The sequence below is a fragment of the Plectropomus leopardus genome, chromosome 13, assembly GCF_026936395.1.
Source record: "Plectropomus leopardus strain MGB_pleo_1.0 chromosome 13, ASM2693639v1, whole genome shotgun sequence".
Taxonomy (NCBI): domain Eukaryota; kingdom Metazoa; phylum Chordata; class Actinopteri; order Perciformes; family Serranidae; genus Plectropomus; species Plectropomus leopardus.
The window spans coordinates 34,857,052-34,876,819 of NC_142188.1; the positions used below are offsets into that span (position 1 = coordinate 34,857,052).

The 19,768-nt window shown below is 40.5% G+C and overlaps 1 protein-coding gene across 3 annotated transcripts in view; it reads left to right on the top strand.

Annotated features, from left to right (window-relative positions):
• prkg2l (protein kinase cGMP-dependent 2, like) overlaps nucleotides 1-18,665 on the top strand; it is an 81,139-nt gene extending 62,474 nt beyond the window's left edge. For all 3 annotated transcript variants that reach the window (XM_088086809.1, XM_042501930.2, XM_088086810.1), the window contains 8 exons: nucleotides 1,509-1,645; nucleotides 3,213-3,302; nucleotides 8,152-8,293; nucleotides 8,381-8,544; nucleotides 10,048-10,170; nucleotides 12,657-12,719; nucleotides 14,428-14,494; nucleotides 16,940-18,665. In XM_088086809.1, the coding sequence (XP_087942935.1) occupies nucleotides 1,509-1,645; nucleotides 3,213-3,302; nucleotides 8,152-8,293; nucleotides 8,381-8,544; nucleotides 10,048-10,170; nucleotides 12,657-12,719; nucleotides 14,428-14,494; nucleotides 16,940-17,035 (882 nt within the window). In that variant the 3' untranslated portion in view covers nucleotides 17,036-18,665. The remainder of the gene's footprint in view (nucleotides 1-1,508; nucleotides 1,646-3,212; nucleotides 3,303-8,151; nucleotides 8,294-8,380; nucleotides 8,545-10,047; nucleotides 10,171-12,656; nucleotides 12,720-14,427; nucleotides 14,495-16,939) is intronic.
• The last annotated feature ends 1,103 nt before the right edge of the window (nucleotides 18,666-19,768 follow it).

Below are 19,768 nucleotides of genomic sequence, written 5' to 3' on the forward strand. Positions count from 1 at the left end.
CTTGTCATTGTTTAAAGTAATATGCTCGTTATCTCTTTGAGTTATGAATATGATGACTTCATGGAAAACAAGGACTACTATGTTCTCGTCACATGTTGCGGCTTTGCAGTGGTGAGGTGACGCTGCACGTGGTTAGGCAACAACACATGGCAACCAATGCTGGAACAAAATTAGGCAAAAGAGGCACATGTTAAGGTGGAGAAAAAAAACATCGCATTCAGATACGCGACCTTCTACTGCCATTATTATGCATCACGCCTCCACTATTAATATACGCATGGGACTCTTATCAACACCTATGATATTTGCATTTAACATCACATGCTGTCATAGAGTGCTTCTAGTAATTTTCCATCTATCACTATTGTTATATGATATGCTATTGTTACCATTATTGTTGTGCATCTCTCCCCCTCCCTCTTTCGCTTTCTCTTTCTCTTTTCTCTTCGTCATTACTGTGATTTAATTGTTATTCAAGACGTCTATAGCACGTCTGTCTGTCCTGGAAGAGGGATCCCTCCTCAGTCACTCTACCTGAGGTTTCTACCATTTAATTCCCCCATTTACAGGGTTTTTTTGGGATAGTTTTTCCTTGGATAATGTGAGGGTCTAAGGGCAGAGGGATGTCGTATGCTGTAAAGCCCTCTGAGGCAAACTGCGTTTTGTGATGATGGGCTTTATAAATAAAATTGAATTGAATTGAATAGATGGGAAGTGAACACCAGACAACATGAAAGTCCAGGGTTTGTACGATCCATCCACCGTCCCTCCTGCCCACCTATAGGGACTTTCATGCTCTTTATGTTATTTTTATATATGTAAGGGATATAAATTACATATTTATAATTTTAAAGAATTACATACTAGTGCTAATTGTTTTACTTTTTAAATTATTACTGTATTTCTATTTTTGTATTTAATAATTTTACATACTTTGTGCTGGTAGTTAACTGTGCATTCTATAATGTCTATGCTTAGAATCAGAGCAATTGTAATGAACCAAAATTTCCCACAGGGGATCAATAAAGTATTTCTGACTCCCAGTACCGGCAGTGTTTTAACTGACAACATCCAGCGGCATATCATGCAGATGCAACAGAAATATCCAGTCATGTTGTCAACTGACACCGCAGTGTGTTGTTCTTAACTGACATATCATGCTGCTGCGACAGGTGTCATATCATAACACTGCAGACAGTTCTGTATGGCCAGGTACTTAGCTGACGCCACCCTATACAGCCGCAAAAGGTGGCTCTAACAAGCATGAGTCTCTTCAGGTTGACATCCTCCAGTTGTTGTTAGAGGAAATGCAGTTTTTATGACTGCAGCCTCAACATTTAAGGTGGTTCATTTTAATCTAAGTTTTATGTTTTTATAAATTAATACAAACAATTCAACACATATACCGTTATGTTTGATTAGCATTTCATGTAATGTTTAACTTCAATAAGCATTTAGTTTTCGTCAGTCGAGCTTTACTCAGTGAGCTCCTCCCTGCTGTTTCTCAGGTAAAGTTGAAGGACGAGGACACCACATTTGCTCTGAAGTGCATCAAAAAGAAGCACATTGTGGACACCAGACAGCAGGAGCACATCTACTCTGAGAAAAACATCCTTCAGCAAACAAACTCTGTGTTTATCATCAGGTGTGAGACACACACATCATTACATATTCAGGTTTCTGTGTTTCATAAAGAGCAAGGTGTTAGGGGACATTTTTTTGTTTTCCACAATCGGAGCTAGTGGAAGTATGAAGATATTGAACAGAAGAGGCTAGAGAATGGTTAACCAACGAATAAATGTCCCACACATCTTATGTATTCCTAAACAGATGATAAAATGGGGGCTAGTCAGTTTGTTGGTTAATCAGTGGAGTTGCTAAGGGTCCTGCTGAAGAATGCTGCTGACCCTGGTCCCACCACTGCACTGTGATTTATCTGAACTAAGACTTTCAAGAACAAAGGCCTTGTGTAAGCATTCATTCATTCAAAGAGAGAAGTTCAGCCTCACTTCTCTTGTACAGTGTGCCTCCTAACATTCACTTTCTTCCTCATTAGTAAAGCAGTTTCTTGGCTGTTAAATTTCTTTTCAGTGTTAAATGAAATCGAAGAATATGAATTCTTACATATTTCAATGTTCATGGGCTGTAAAGTCCAGAGAATATGTTACTTTAGAGCTTGCCACAAAAGTCTAGTCCTCTTAAAAGCTGAAACATCAGTGATTCTAATCTGCAGTGCTTAACTTCTTTGGTGGCCCTTTATTAGCCAGTAGAAGTGCATTATAGGTATGTCGTGGGCATATGATTATCCTCATATTTTCAACATTGCATTTCCAATACAAGAAGCCAATGCCAATCCAAAACAAGGACAGAATATGTTTCATAACAATGTTGAACCATTAGTGTATAATTATTTTGAAATTTCTCTGAAGGAGGCACTACCACACCATGTTGAATATTTTGAAAAACATATTTTTAAAATCTTGGCCTGGACTGCAAGTCAGAATACTACCAATTTTTCTACAGATCATTATTTGACCAAACGCATTGTGTGTGTGTGTGTGTGTGTGTGTGTGTGTGTGTGTGTGTGTGTGTGTGTGTGTGTGTGTGTGAGACTGCTTTGCTATTATGTATTTTACTGCTGCCCTTACCTGCCCAGGGACTACAAATGGAAATTAGCTAGTAAGTTAAATATGGTACAAATCATATTTTTTCTGACTAATGTTATTGTGTATACATCGTCCCTGACTCAAATAAACCTAATTTTAAAAAAAGCAAGGGGTGGGACTCTGAACAAAAGTGGACCTGTTTCATAGCAATGTGGATTCACATGTCTAGAATTATTTTGTACAGTTTGCCCAAACATCCCCAAACTTTGTGGATTCTAAAATTAAATTATTAAAGTATGTAAATATTCTCCAGTTGACCAATGGGAATGATGGTGTTCTGAAGCAGAGACCGGCTCGGCTTGGCATCTGTCTGAGTCATAAAACCTGTGAATTGTCTTTTATGTTGATGTAATGAACTGTTAAAGGTCTTGATCCGTTGCAGCTATTAACTTGTAATAGTCCATACTGGGTTGAACCCAAGAATCACACCAGCTGCTATATTTTGTTTTGTTACTCTGAGTATTCTAACAGGTGGATTAGGAGGTGTTTACAGTGCAAAACAGTACCTAACAAAGAGTCTCTGGGCTACCTGTACATATATTTCAGGTTATTCCGAACATTTCGGGATGATAAGTTTGTCTACATGCTGCTGGAGGCGTGTCTTGGTGGAGAGCTGTGGACTGTGCTGCGGGACATGTGAGTGTAGGTCATTTACTACATCCATAACTCTAAATGAACACATTCACAATTGATATTTAAAGAGGAACTTGAGAACAGGCTGAGCTTCCAGTCTGTTGCATCTTTACCACAGATGTCAAAATGTACATCTACTACATGACTGCAGCAAGATAACAAGTTCATCTTTAGTTAAAGCAAATATGTTTCGGCCAACAAAGAGCCTTCATCAGGGCAGGTATAGGGTTAGATTTTTATGTGCTGATTGGTTGCTCTCTAAAGCAGAACTCAACATTTGCACAGCTGTCTGTTAAACTACCGGTCAGCTGTTTGGGTCAGAAAGTGCTTTTGCGTGATCTGTCTAAAACAAATCTTCACCTTTCTAAAGATTTCTAAGAGGACACACACTTGTGTTTTTGCAGGCTGTTCAAAGAAAGAAATGAAAACTGCTGTGTCTATGCTGAATATAGACACTTGCAGTGAACATTTCTTTTCGAGGATTGTATAAAACCACCACCAAATAAACCACAGAGACTCTGAAGAGCACTGCTGAGCACATTGAGTGCTATCTATGTAGTGTATGTAATATCTCATGCAGCCCCACTTTAAATACCCCAAATGATTCCTTTTAGACAATTTCCAAGTGTAGAGGCTTAATGATACACCAGTTGCTATGCAAAAAACAAGCTGTCCCTTTACAATACAACACTACATGCTACAATATAAAATCTAAGGAAACCAATAAAACACTAGAATATAAACTAGGATAATAATTAGCAGCGGGAACATATAAAGATACCATTTTATATACAATCCACTTAAAAGATGTTCAAGCCCCAAAGTTACAGAACCCTACTGAGTTTGTGCTGGTTTAGTGGGGCCAGAGTGCCAAATGGTGCATCACCTAGAATAAAATTTGTTATGCACATACATCATCGCCAGAGGGAGGAGCCATACCCTAAATCCAACAGGAAATTGTCCATTTTGAATTTTTTGTGTGTTTTGATCATACTCACAAACTCTTCCTATAGTCCAGGTGATACATGAATATTATGTTCATTTTTTCTTAAAAGCATGAAACTTGCTACACGTGTCAAGTTAGGGGCCCAGAAAATTTTCAGAAATGGAACAATCATAAAAATGCCTTGTGCTAGCCATGGCGGCCATTTTACTGTCTGCCAGAACCCCAGTATGTATTTAGCATCATATCTGCTGAAAAGGTGAAATCTAGTACTATGCTTTAATGGTCTATAATTACAATAATAACATACAGAGCATCACACACTGTTCAGGTGAATAGTAAATGGTGAATTCAGTGATGAGAGAAGAAAATCACAGTATCTAAACTAGACTCAGCTCGGCTAAATTTTATGATATTAAGTTTGTTGCTACATGTTGTAGAGAGTTTAAAATGCTTAATGCATTTGTTCAAAAACCTTGATAACACAATGTCAGTTTTTGCCATCTTGATTCAGTATCCTCCTTGGTACATGGCTGTATCAGTTCATTCAAGTGTCCTTGGGTTTCTTGAAAGGCGCTAAGTCATTATTATTATTGTTATTTTTATTGTTATTATTATTATTATTATTAGTTGGGGGATACACCAGTAAATCTACTGAGGCATATTAGTTTCATTTCTTACATTGTTCACACTGAATCTTCTGTGGTTTGAAGTAAACAAATGCACATGGCTAATTATCAGTATTCAACAGAATTATAAAAATCCTTCTTAGTGTAGGCCAGCTCATCACAATATCTTCCTCTGCACTCAATAACAGCAAAATCTCACCATGTCTCCACCCAAATCTGGACAAATTCTGTGAATGAGCCATATTCCTCAATTTATCCTTTTCTGCACACTTTATCTTCATTTATTATTATTATTACTAATATTATTATTGTTATTATTATTATAAGTAAGTTATTATTAGTAAGTTATTGTTAAGTGTTTCGTATTAATACAATATACAACAATATGTATGCCCACTTATTGGGGCCAGGTTTAATGATTCTAGCTTATTCCAGCTCACAGCAATTTGAGCCATAAGCATAACGGGAAAAATGACAGTAAATGTAGTTGAATTCAAACCCCTTCCCCAATCAGATATAATTGTGTCTAAAGAAGGAGTGGACAACCACACAATTGTTTCATCATTACAATGTGTGCAGCATTTTAATAACACTCACTCACACAAACTTGCATGTTCAGTCTCATATTTTGCTCCCTTTTTACTAGATGTGAATGAAACTTTGGATTGTGCTGACAGAAACAAAAAGGAAAGGAAGTTCTTTGAGTAAAAGCCACACTGGCTCTGCTCCAAAGGCACAACCCCATCAAACCTTTCATCTCTTCTTGGAGTATCTGTGCGGACTTCCCCTGAGCATGGGAAAAAACTATACCCATGAATCTGGGAGGGGCGATTGCAAACTGAAGTCTGGATCCTCTGTCTGTTGTTCTGAACACCCGAGGTGATGCATCACACATTCGCCGACTCTTTTGCAGAAAGAGACGCTGACACAGTAGCCCCTGCCACCAGAGGTGCGCTGGCGCCTCCCTGGTGGGGAGCAGTGTGGTACACCACAGGGTCTCAGTGTGGGTGGCCTGCACTGGCGAAGTGCTGATGTGGCCAGTCACCCCAGAAAGTGGGTTTTCTTGTGGTGACAACAAGGGTTTCACTCTCACATTGTTTTCCAACAGTGTACATTCTTTTGTATTTACCAGTGCGCTTGGCAACATGCCTGGCTGCACCTGGGACAGCTTTATTGACTTGGGACATGTGAGTGTGCTTCTGAGACATGCAGGGAGCATGTGAACAGCTACCACTGGTGAACAGTCTCTCTTCCTCTTTGTGTGGTGTTGAGCAGTAGGGCCAAACTCAGGCTCTGCACGCCACATGGAGGGCACACTCCTGCTAGGTCCGTTTCCTCCTCCTTGCACCCTGGGTGAAGATTGGGGCTGGGGGTTCCCCTCGGCCGCCAATGCAGCAAAAGATTCCCTCAGGTAGAGCCCCTTGTTTGGTGGCCTGGGTTGGTTTTGGGTTGGTGGTTGAGGGGCTGGATGCCTGGGAACCTTAAGGACCATGTTGCTGGCCTGCTGGAGTGAGGGCACAGCGAGGGGTGGATGTGGCCTTAGCCTTCCTTGGAAGGCAAAGTTGCAGGGCCCTTCCATCTTTCTTCTTCTCTTCACACCACTTTTGCATGGTTGCAACAGCGGTGCCGAACAGCCCATTTGGGTCCACACCCTCATCCAGAATGTCACATTTTTGCTTGTCAGACAGATCTGAGAGGTTGAGCCTTCAATCTCATTCCTGGGCAATCATGGTGGACATAGTCCTCCCCGCTGACTGGACAGCACACTTGGTGAGGTTGAGGCAATGGTCAGTAACGACACACATTTCCTCCCACAACTGACCTACTAGTAAAGCATGCATCTGCTCCTACAGCTCAGCCTGATATGCCAGGAGTAGAGAAGAGGTGTTCAGGGCCCCAACTAACGTGGCAACCAACTTATAGGATCTATCAGTCATGGAGGACTGTAGGCAAACTGCCTTGGTGGGCAGTGTTGGGCCAGAGGAAGACATAGTCAACCTATGAGTGGGGTGTAGATGAGAGGCTACCATGGGTTCAACTGGGGACATATGGTAGATACCTTTTTCCTTCATGCCCACACAGTCAAAGGCTGACCCTCCCTTGACAGGATTAGCAGCAGAAAAGGGATTCTTCCAACAGCACATAGTCTCCTCCAAACATTGTGGGAAAATGGGTAGGAACTGCCTGGCTGGCCTATTTCTTTCTGAACCACGCACTAAGAGGCTTCTTTGTGGATCACATGAGTTGTAGATGTATGTCAAATTTCAAGTCAATCACACTCACAGTGTGAGGGATATGACCTGTCAAAGATTTCACTTTTTTATAGCTGATCATATCTAAAGGACATCATTTCCAGTTATGGTGCCAGGTTTCATGTCAGTAGCTCATTCCGGCTCACGTTTATTGGGCAAAGGCATGATATAGCATATTATATTAAATGGGCCATGTCCACATGCACCAATCATTATGTCACTTTATTATGTGGTACTTGCAGTGCTTCTTATGGCTTGGGCTCAAAATTCTTTGGCATGTCTGTTTCTCAACACATACTGAAGTAATATTCAAAGATTTATGATGATTGGACAAACTGTCAATGAATCATGGCTAATTTACTGCTAAGCTCTGCTCTTTTCCAAGTTTTTTTGATTCATGATAGCCATGGTTTTTTTACTGATCTTGCTCATTTATAGAACAAATGTTTGTCTTAGTACCACAAGGATGTGTCCCAAACTTGGTGTTAAAAGAGTCAAAAAAAGAATGACTTTTCGTTTTCCATCTTGAAGGACTTTTACGGTCTAAGCAACTTTTTTGTAGAGCACATTGAGCTGGACATATGTCCCAAACTGTGGGGAGCTTGGCCCTTCCAAAATTTTATTTTGGATGGGCCACTTTGTGGCCTATTGGGGTCAAATTTCTAGGGAAGCATTTGCACATCATTAACAGTTTTATGTTCTAGCATATTTAAGCTCGCATTTATAGCCATGTTTTAAGATAGACTTGAACCCTAATAATAACAAACCAGCAATAGCTCAGAATGTTTCTGCCCCATCTGGGCTTGAACCCTTATAATAACAATGATAATAACACACCAGCATAAACTCCATAGGGCTAATTAATACACATTTCCATCCACTGCTGTTATGTGTATATATATAAATATATAAATATATACATACGTGATATGCAACATCAACAGCCATTTTCTTTAGACTGGCCATTAGTCTGGGCTGTGGATTTTCATAGAATCCCATTAATTTGTTGATCTTTTCAAACCTATCAGGAGTTACTTTGATGAGCCAACAACCAAGTTCTGTACTGGTTGTGTCTTAGAGGCCTTTGATTACCTCCACACTATGGGCATCGTCTACAGAGACCTGAAACCTGAAAACCTTCTGCTGGATGCTGAGGGTTATGTCAAAATGGTAAGTCACTTGTGATAATAGACTGAAGACCTTTGTTTATCAGCAAAATTTCTGAGATACATTCCTATTTCCTCCATATTTCCTCAGGCAGATTTTGGTTTTGCTAAAAAGATCGGACTCGGAAAGAAGACTTGGACATTCTGTGGGACTCCAGAGTACGTGGCCCCAGAAGTCATCATGAACAAAGGCCATAACTTCGGAGCTGATTGCTGGTCCTTGGGAATCCTCATATTTGAGCTTCTCACTGGAAAGTAAGTCTGTGAGGTATAATCTGCTACAGTTAAGATTTGCTCTTGCGCTCTTGCTCTTCTTGGTGAGCCTCCAGGAAGCCTGGGCTGTGACCAAAAAGTAGCACAATACAACAACTGTCTCCCTCACTCGTTCTTCTCTTGTCTCTTGGCCAAAACACAGTGCAGGATGGATAAACATATGACCCCACTGCTCCACTGCAGCAACATGTCTATAATTCTTTTGGTGCTCTGGGGCAGGCGTGCCTCAATGCGGCCTCCCAGTGCAATGGGCATAGAGAGAGCCAGCTGACGTATCAGAGCAGACTGGGCTTCCAGGAGGCGGGATATAACCTCAGACAGACTGTTTCAGACAGAAGTGCTGAAGCATTTATGAAGTCGTGCAAGCTCCTGCACAGCTGACAACCCGTAACCCGTCATGTAAATGTTTCAAAATTTATTTTATTTTGAAAGGGAAGCAGGGAAATTGGAGTAAAACAGCCATCTTTGTATTGCCTCATCTCTGTAACAGAGAGAGACTTTTAAACTGCAGTAATAAGTGGTATCGAGTCAATATAATCAATACAATAAAAACAAAATTAAAAATAAAAACACATTTTTCACTGTCTTTTTCTGCTCTCTCTGCTCGCACGCTCTAATATGATAACATGGGCGTTGAAACAAAAAACAACATGATGCACTGTGTAAAATGGGCCTCAAAGTGAGGTGTGATTGGATTGCTATTTTGATACAACAGAAAACGAATGCGCCATTGACCAAATGAAAGCTGCTCTGAAGTCAAAGGCGCAGTCTTTTTGTGGCTATATAATGGGCGGATTATTCAGATAGCAAGATTCACCTGGGGCCCAGATTATCCACCGTTTAACTAGCAAAATGGACTTTGGCACGCCCCAAACGCATTTGTGCCATGTGCTTTAGATCATGCGCTATAGATAGTCTAAATAGGGCCCTTTGTTTTTTTGACCCCATATTCCAAAGAGTTCTGTGCTTATAAATAAAATGAAATACACTTGTCATTCAGCTCAACTGGTGCTGTTTACTTCAGCTTGACTGTGCAATAATTTTGCTCATCATTTGTGTACCCATATGGTGAGCATTCTCCGATGCTTGCATTACAGCTTACCTTGTCAGTTAATATTGTGTTGTGTCCTTTAAAGAAAAAATCAACATTTTGAGAAAAAGTCTTTGCTCTAATCTCATGGTCTTGATGAAAAGTTTGTTTTCATGCAGAGCATGAGATGAGAAGATGTCAGTAATGTCTGTGTTGATATTAAGCTGTGTAGGACGCTGTCAGCTGAGCTTAGCATTAACCTTGGAAGCAGGGAAAAGACATGATCTGTTCACAGTTAAAAAATATGCATGTGACATGTAATTGATTTTGGACTTACATTCTCAGACAGAAGGCAATCAACGTATGTCTCCAAATGGTGAGCTCATCCTTTTGACAGTATTGTCTTAATTTTTACCTTTTGCAATAAACAGGAAATTCTGAAACCTTTTTTTCAGCCCACCCTTTGCTGGCTCAGACCCCATAAAGGTTTACACCATGGTCCTTCATGGCATTGAGAAGGTGGACTTCCCTAAAAGAATCAGCAAGCGTCCAGACGACCTCATCAGGAGACTCTGCAAGTATGGTGAATCAAAGAGCACCATCAGATATGAGGATAACATTGCTCTATGACTGATAATCAGGAAGTCACTGTGTTATTAGTGGTGTGAAGCAGACTGGCTGGTGTCATTTAGGATAATGTCTGGATGATCATGTTGCAGTCACACTAGGTGGGTTTCCATTACAGTTTCGCGCAAAACTTAAGCGAAATTTTTAAAATTTCAATAAGACACAATTCTGAGATGACCGTGACAACTTTCCAATAACCATGGCGATGTAATGTATGCCCGTAAAGTTAAGTTTTCTTTTATTCTTTGTCTCATGTTATACACTATATTACCAAAAGTATTCGCTCACCCATTCAAATGATCAGAATCAGGTGTCCTAATCACTTGGCCTGGCCACAGGTGTATAAAATCAAGCACTCAGGCATGCAGACTGTGAAACAAGACATTTGTGAAAGAATGGGCCACTCTCAGGAGCTCAGTGAATTCCAGCGTGGAACTGTCATAGGATGCCACCTGTGCAACAAATCCAGTCGTGAAATTTCCTCGCTCCTAAATATTCCACAGTCAACTGTCAGCTCTATTATAACAAAATGGAAGCGTTTGGGAACAACAGCAACTCAGCCACGAAGTGGTAGGCCACGTAAAGTGACGGAGAGGGGTCAGCGGATGCTGAAGCGCATAGTGCAAAGAGGTCACCGACTTTCTGCACAGTCAATTGCTACAGAGCTACAAACTTCATGTGACCTTCAGATTAGCCCAAGTACAGTACGCAGAGAGCTTCATGGAATGGGTTTCCATGGCCGAGCAGCTGCAGCCAAGCCACACATCACCAAGTGCAATGCAAAGCGTCGGATGCAATGGTGTAAAGCACGCCGCCACTGGCCTCTAGAGCAGTGGAGACGCGTTCTCTGGAGTGATGAATCACGCTTTTCCATCTGGCAATCTGATGGACGAGTCTGGGTTTGCAGGTTGCCAGGAGAACGGTACATTTCAGACTGCATTGTGCCGACTGTGAAATTTGGTGGAGGAGGAATTATGGTGTGGGGTTGTTTTTCAGGAGCTGGGCTTGGCCCCTTAGTTCCAGTGAAAGGAACTTTGAATGCTTCAGGATACCAAAACATTTTGGACAATTCCATGCTCCCAACCTTGTGGGAACAGTTTGGAGCGGGCCCCTTCCTCTTTCAACATGACTGTGCACCAGTGCACAAAGCAAGGTCCATAAAGACATGGATGACAGAGTCTGGTGTGGATGAATTTGACTGGCCTGCACAGAGTCCTGACCTGAACCCGACAGAACACCTTTGGGATGAATTAGAGCGGAGACTGAGAGCCAGGCCTTCTCGACCAACATCAGTGTGTGACCTCACCAATGCGCTTTTGGAAGAATGGTCAAAAATTCCTATAAACACTCTCCTCAACCTTGTGGACAGTCTTCCCAGAAGAGTTGAAGCTGTAATAGCTGCAAAAGGTGGACCGACATCATATTGAACTCTATGGGTTAGGAATGGGATGGCACTTCAGTTCATAGTATGAGTAAAGGCAGGTGAGCGAATACTTTTGGTAATATAGTGTATATTCTGTTCATCCTGCTTTATTTTGAAATCACTCACTGTCTTTCCCTGTGTTGTTGTTAGTTTGTTTGTAACCTTGTGTTGCATTCCAGCATTCTGTTCCTAGCTATTGCATTCTGACTTGTGATCTGATCCCTGTTTTGCCTTTTGACCTTGCCTTTTACCTCTGGATACCTCTGCCTGATCTGACTGCTTACCTGTGTACCGAACCCTGCCTGTTAATAAACCAATCCTTAATTTGGATCACCTGTCTGTGTGTTTGCATTTGAGTCCTTCTTCTTGGTCCACGGTCATGACAGGCGATGGATGTCCAAAACATTTGCTGGTTATTTTCTATTGCAGCCACTCAATACAGCTGATCTAATGTCAGTGTAATGTCTTTGTCTCTTGTAAGAGTTAAAAAGATCTCGGTCTCTTCTTCCGTCCACACATACCGAGTCATGTTTTGTAGAATGTGATGTGACTTTGTTGTAGTTTTTCCTCTTCTTTGGGTTTAATGACAGATGGCATCCATAAAGTCGCATTGCTGCCACACGGTGTTGCACATCATATGAGCCATAAAAGCCAAAAAAATGTTTCCATTTCAGTTTGGACAAATATGACCTCACCTGAAATACCACCTCATGAGAGCATAAAAACATTTTTGCGATAAATTGGAGTTTCTTTCAAAATTAATATTTTCAGTTCCGATTTAATTAATGAAAACCCACCTACTGATGTGAGTGGTATCGTCATTCATCAGATGTTTGACACAAATACGCCAGCTTATCATGTGTGAACACTGCTGCTGAGTTTATTAAAACGTGTGTTAGACTCATTTAATTTTAGTGTGTTACGTTTCCTTGCTGTTTTATTGAAACAGAACATCCACAGGATTTTTACATCTGACATGAAACCAGTTAAAATGTCTTTTTCTTTTCCTCTCAGGCTAAACCCAGTGGAGAGGCTGGGAAACAAAAAGAATGGTATCATTGAGATCAAGAAACACAAGTAAGTTTACTGACCAAATGATATCAGTCTCCATTTGTTTTTGACATTTTTAAACAATTCATAAAAATCAAACTTCTGCTCAATATAGAAAATTCCACATCAGTAACGGAGCATGTTAGAACTCTGAGAACCTAAAAATATTAAAGAAATGACTAACTAGCTCCTTTAGTCATGGATTTTGTGCGTGTGTGTGTGTGTGTGTGTGTGTGTGTGTGCGTGTGAGGTGAATGTTCCTGTCATTAATATGAAATAGACCTAGGTGAAGATGAGATTCAAGGACACTTTGAAGGTGCACTGTGTTAGGGCAAGTGTTATTGTGTATTGATGACTGTGTTGTGAGACTAAAATTTAGCTTTCATGCTATTCATCTCATAAGTTTACAGTGATTTTGGATTTCTAATTCCATTTTAATTCCTCTGCAGTGCACTGGCAATAGCTGAGGCCGAAGGCATTATGTTTTTGGGATGTCATTCTGGTCCTTCCTATGAACATGATATCTCAAGAACACTGAAGAAATTCTTTTCAAATTTAGCACAAAAATCCACTTGGACTCAATGATAAACTGATTCCATTTTGGTGGTTAAAGGTAAAAAATCAAGGTCACTGTGACCCCCTCTGAAGTTCTGACATTTTAAATCCTAAAGATCAATGGTCAAATGTGACATCATAATAATAATTCAGCAAAAATCACATTTCTGTCCATTACTAAACATCACAAGTCAGAAACAGAAGGGGAGACATTTTGTCAGATACTGGATAGCTGACATTAATCTTGGGTGCTCTCCTTGAATACTGTGCTGATTGTAGAGATCTTCTGTGCTGCCAGGGGAAAGTTTGGCAAAGCATTCCCATTTTCACAGACATAGATATTTACTGAAAGTGCAACTTGACTGGTTTGCAGAGGCACACAATTGCATGGCAGTAATCATAGTTTGTCTTATTTTTCATATTATTGATACTTCTCTTATTTTAGTTCGATTGAATAGATCTATACTATTAAGAGAAGATACCTAATATTACCACTGCAGACAAACTAAAAACTGTTATGTTTCAGCACTTTGTGATGTACAGTAATGGTTATTAATACGAGGACATCAAGAACATCCTACAAATTATTAAAGATTATCACCTGATATTAGTGTTAAACATGCTAATATTTGTTTCTCATTTCCACTGAAATGTGCACAGGGTCCCACCCTGCTGTGAGAATTCTGCACTTATGCTGCAGTTAAATCTCACTTGTGGCAAATCATATTTGTTACAGTATAATGTAAGTATTGGCCATTCAGGTTACATAAAACTTTTACAAGGTAACACATTATGGCACGTTGGTTAACCTGAGGCCGTGTCACATCATGCTGCATTCACACCAATCAGGGTTTAATCCAACACTGTACTGTCAGGTACACTTTTCTGCAATGTTCAGTGAACGACCACCAGTCTGTGACAACATGAGCATAAGAAAGTGTCAGATAATGACTACTGGTTGTTTGTGCCCATAAATGTTATAACTACTGTCACAATGTGGTTCCTATTTGGATCTAAAAAAAAAACTGTTAACTTCATAACCCAACAGTTATGTGCATGAATATTACCTTTGACACAGCATGATGGGAGTTGTAGTTTCAAATAAAGTCTCAAAATCAGACTTCATTTGAAACTACAACTCCCATAATGCTGTGTCATGTTTGCTGTGATTGTTTCACAGGTGGTTCCAAGGCTTCAACTGGGAAGGATTGAGGTGTCATAAACTACTATCTCCATTGAGGAGAGAGGTGAAACTATCACATTTGTTTTCTAGAGTGATACAGTGCTAATTGGAAAAAAAAAAAAAACTTTTTATGGATAGTACTGGGATGTCTGTTGTGAATTTGCGTTTACTAACAGAAATTTTTAAAAAAGCAGCTTGTTTAATATATTTACTGGGTGTAATGCTAATTCTCTTTTTTTTAATTTAGGCTCCCCTAAGAAGTCTGTTGAGTTATCTTGGGCTATATATATTTATATATAACACAATGACATAATCCTGTAGTGCCCCCCTCAGGATTCATCAGGGGACTTAGTTGTAAGCAGCCCCAAAATATTGGTCAACAGGTCCATGGTCAGAAAGGAACCTGCATGGCTCCCCCTGAATCTGAGGTGCCACAGTCGGCTGGAGCCTCATTTCCAGCACCTTGGAATAAAATTACCAAGGTGGTGGTGCAGTTTAATAATCTGTGTACACCCTCTAGTTTCCTATTGAAAAATAGGAACCACAAGCCCAGTATGCCACTCCAGAGACATTGTGCCTGAGGCTCGAGTGACACTGAAGAGGTCTGTCCACCAGGACAGCCTAATAATGTCCAGAGCCTTCAGCTTCTCAAAGCAAATCTTGTCCTTGCCCTGAGTCTTCAAACTGCAAACACAGAAGACATACTGGTTGAGTTCAGGAGATCCTCAAAGTGCTCTGACCAGCACTCAAAAATATCCTCAGTGCGGGTCAGCAGTTCACCTCACCTGCTGAACACAGCCTGAGTCAAGCCCGGCTTTACCTTCTGAGTCAACATTTTGCCAGAACTTTCTTGAAGCCAACCAAAAGTCCCACTGACCATCGCCTTCTAGAAATCCTTCCAAACACCTGTTTGTGCCATCGCAGCAAATGTCCTCTAGCCACCAGAGACCTTTTCAGTTTAATTTATTTAAATTAAAGGCTTTGTAATTTACGATATCCCCCTGTCCTTGGACACTCAGTAGAGAAGAAAAACTCCCCCAAAAACTCTTTAAGAGGAAAAAAATGGTAGAGACCTCAAAGAGAGCAACTGAAGAGGGTTCAGTAGTCAAATTGACAAAATTATTAATATTCAGGCAGAGAAAGTAAAACAAAAACACTGCTTTGGAGGAACCTCAGAGAGGTAAGCAACTCTGCTCCCTGGTCTCCACTCTGAGTTGTCATGTTTTTGAACCCCACAATATGAATCAACTCAGTCAGGGTCCTAGATATTAGAGCAGCTTCATCCAAAGTGCCACCTCTCCTAATTATACCAGGTTTTCCCGAAAGAGTTTGCTAGTTGCTTGCTGGACACCACCTCGACAGTTTGCATTTGAATTATGACGTGCAGCTAAACATGGTCACTGGTCAGAGTTGTGAAAGGTCCAGCGAAAACTTCAGAGTTGTCTCCACATTTTTTTTAATGACCTCTAATTACTGCCGACATGAACAATAATCTTATTCAACCTTTGTTTATCCTCAGCCAGCATTTGTAAATTTGACTCATCATCACTCGCTCTGGCCCCAGGGATGCATCTGACTATGGTTGCTGGAATCTCTTTAACATTAAACCTTAGATTCTCAGAATAGAACTGACAGTTACTAAATTGTCTCCTCAGTGGGTGTGTTGCTGAGTAAGGGGGAAACCTGTTAGAATCGTGAACAGGTTGGTGGTGAGCCGTGCTCAGAAGGCTCACATCTCTGGTACAGTCACCTAGCCTCCTGGCTGTGTAGGGGTTGCTGGAGAACGGCTAGCAGAAGCTAAACTGTGTCAGTCCATACAAGGACCTGGCCAACTACAGCAGCTAATGCTTTTCAATGGCATGGCCAATTCGATTCCAATTCACTAAGCCTCGCCTCTAATGCAGCAAATAAAATTCTTTTATGAAATGTAACATAACACTGCGAAGGGCAGACGAATAACTAAACATCTGACACAAGGAGCGAGAGAGAGCAGAGAGGAGAGAGAGAAGCCATCGCTTACTGCTAAGCTAAAGTAGCTAACAAATCTGATGGTGTGTAAAGAAGGTAGAAGGAATAAGGTAAATTTATTGGTCATTTTTTAAACAAAGTTTAAAAAACAAAATTACAACTGTGGGATTAGTGAGAAAGCTGCAAACAAAGAAGTGAGCTGAGGGCTTAAGCAGAATTAGTGTGACTTTAAAATGTAGAGCAGGTATTGAATATGGAATATAGAATATAAAAAATTTAGCTGAGCTTGTTAGAGCAGCACAAAGACACTATCAGTCACCAACACAGAAAATGAGACAACATGCTAGTGTGCCAGTTCATCCAGTATGCAGAGAAATAAGCCTGACAAGATTAATTAAACCTGTCACTATAAAAAGTGAAGTGGCCGCATTGCCATGATAAATATATGCACTGACAGAGGAAGTTCAGCTCTACTAATGAGGCACTTGTAAACAATCCCCCAAATCTAATGATTTTATGATGATTTTCCTTGTTTTTGCAGCTAAAGGGGCAGATGGATCATAGTCACTTTGACGTGTTTCCTCCTGACACAGACGAGCCTCAAGATGAGCTGTCTGGCTGGGATAAAGACTTCTGAGGCATCTGATCAGAGAGCACAGGCACTGGATCTGGCTCCTAAAGCTGTAGTGGGTCGGGCAGGCAAACTCCTACAGCTTATCTTTGGTTTTTCAGTCTCAGCAGCTTTCTTTAAATGGAACACTTCACTATAGTAACTGAAACTGATCAGGTAAGCTGCTGTGATGAAAGTCATGCTCATGTTTGCTTGTTTTTTTAATTTACAAACTGCAGATAAGAATAATTGCATTCAAATAAATCAGACATATAACTGGTGAGAGGGTTGCAGGAGCCCTCAGCTGAGCCCTGAGCAACATGATGTGACTAAGTGAGAGATCAAACTTTTTCACACCTTCAATCAACCCTTTCCCAATTTAGGGACTAAACAGCAAGTTCTTCTTGTGTTTTCATAGTATTTTTACAAACCAACACATTTCTCATAACATAAAGACATAAAGAACAGGTTACTGCGCACAAAAAAACATTTTTATGTGCTGTTCAGGAGGCTTATTGAGGTCCACTCTTGTCTGTCAGGGTTGGTGATCCTAACAGTATTGCCAACATGTTCTCATCCCATCAACAAATGCACATGGTGGGATGAAACAACATGGTCCTTATGTCCTTATATGTATATAACAGCACAGACTATCACAATGTCATTCGTGCTCCTTATATTATGTGGTTATTCATAGTCAGCATTATTACCTGATGCAGTCCTTCAGAGTTTAATGCTCACATGACAGGTTTTGTCCGGACATGTTCTTAAGTGATGCTGTGCACATTGCATGTGGAAGTGCCCAGTGCCCTTCAGCCATGTGCCAGGGAAATCTAACAATGCCACAACGTTCCCATCTGATGTCGTTCGGATGCAGAAGGTGGCTTTTGGCATCACACTCATATACCAAAAGCACCAACAGAGCAGCGCTAATCTAAATACATCTACTGTCTTTAAAAATAGATTACCTGAAGGGATTATTATATTTGCTTTTGTTTTATTTGTTGTGTGTGCTGACCGAATACAGTGCAAGCAAGCATTAGTTTAATCACATTGTTTTCTCCTAGAATGTTTCTTTCTGTTTTTTAAGCTGTGTTTTTGTTAGTGACCCTCTCTCTGTTTACTCTTGTTGCTCACTTTGAGAGCTACAATGGACAAGGCCGTGCTGATGCATGAAGTTATCTTTACACCATCTCATTGCACAACAAAAAAATAAATAAGATGGCAGCTGGCTATAGAGACAAAAATTGTCCTTTACCTTATATATTCAAATTAATCACCTTATATTTACCTTGTACATTAGCCTTAACCACCTTATATTAACTTTTGATTTGACCTTAAGTTAAATCATATGAACTTGTGCTAATCATCTGACCAACTGTCCTTCGAAGTTTCATTTCTGTGTGAGGAAACTTGCTGTTGCTGGGAAAAGGAGACAAATGTTCCTTGTTCCAGTACACCTTATCTCAGTGAAGGTAGCCTCCCTTATTTTCCAAACACTGTGTTTGCAATTATAAATATGTGACTGAATGTGATCTTCTTTGTCAGACTCACTCAGTACACTCAAGGTGTCTGAGTTCTGTCCTTTTAGCTGAAATAGATTGACTCTGTTAAACCCTTTTCTTTTTTATATTCTTTACTGCATTAAAAGGTACAAAAGACAGCTGCTTTTGTTGTAGAATTTATTTGTTCACTTCTCTGAATGGATATACTGTAATTTCCACCACAAACTTGGCAATGAGGATGGGACTGGACGGCTGATCTCGACTCCGTTTGAAGACAGATGTCGATCAAGATATAGGGATTCCTGTGGGTGAGAGGCTGTCACCAGCGGAGACCTGGTCAACGCTCCATTCCTGGAATACTGGAGATAAAGAACTTACACAGTAAGAAATTAATAAATACATTTAAGTAAATAATTTTCAGAGGGGTTTACAGAGTTACAAAGTATACTAAGAGTGGAAACCGGTAAAATCTCATACAAGGATGGAAGTGCAGACAGTGTCTTGGTTATTTCATAGTGTCCCACTCGGTTTTGCTGTATCCGTAGAATAAATGGACCATTATTGTTCGGAAACACAAGACAAACTAGAGATTTGGTAAAAGTCAGAGTAAGTGTAATCTAATGGGGACACTGTTCCTAAATTCCTTCCGCCAATGATTAAATGTATGATTCAAAGGGAAAACACATATCTGGCTCAATCTGATAAGTACGTTGAAATAGGCTTCCCAGACAGTGATTGGAAGCTTTAGCCTATATTAAGTGGATAAGCTTAAGACATGTTTAGAGACGTGAGAGCAGAGAGATGCAGAGGAACTTGTGGCCAAGTCCAGACAACAGCAAAAGATCAAAAAGCATTAACGGCAGACAGCCTATTCTCTCTACACGCTAGGCCTATGCTTTCTAGAGTTGAAAGACGGGGAAAGAGATAAACCAGAGCAACAAGATAGATGAAAATAAAACAAACAAACAAACTGATAAACAGAACAACACACAAGAGCAAAATAACACTTTTTTAACTTCTTTGACTTAGGTATGCAAATCACAAGACCCATTCTGGCTGGACCCTGATCTGGACTCCCCTCCTCCTCCACCATATGCCCCAGTCCAATCTGATCTTGAAGGAGAAGCAGCACAGGCAGGAGACCCAACTGCTGATGGAAGCTCACCCACAGCGCCACCACCTGGTGTCAGAACAAAATAAAGCCCAAGCAGCCGCCAAAGACAAGCCTCTACATGAAAATGGACTTGAAAGAAAG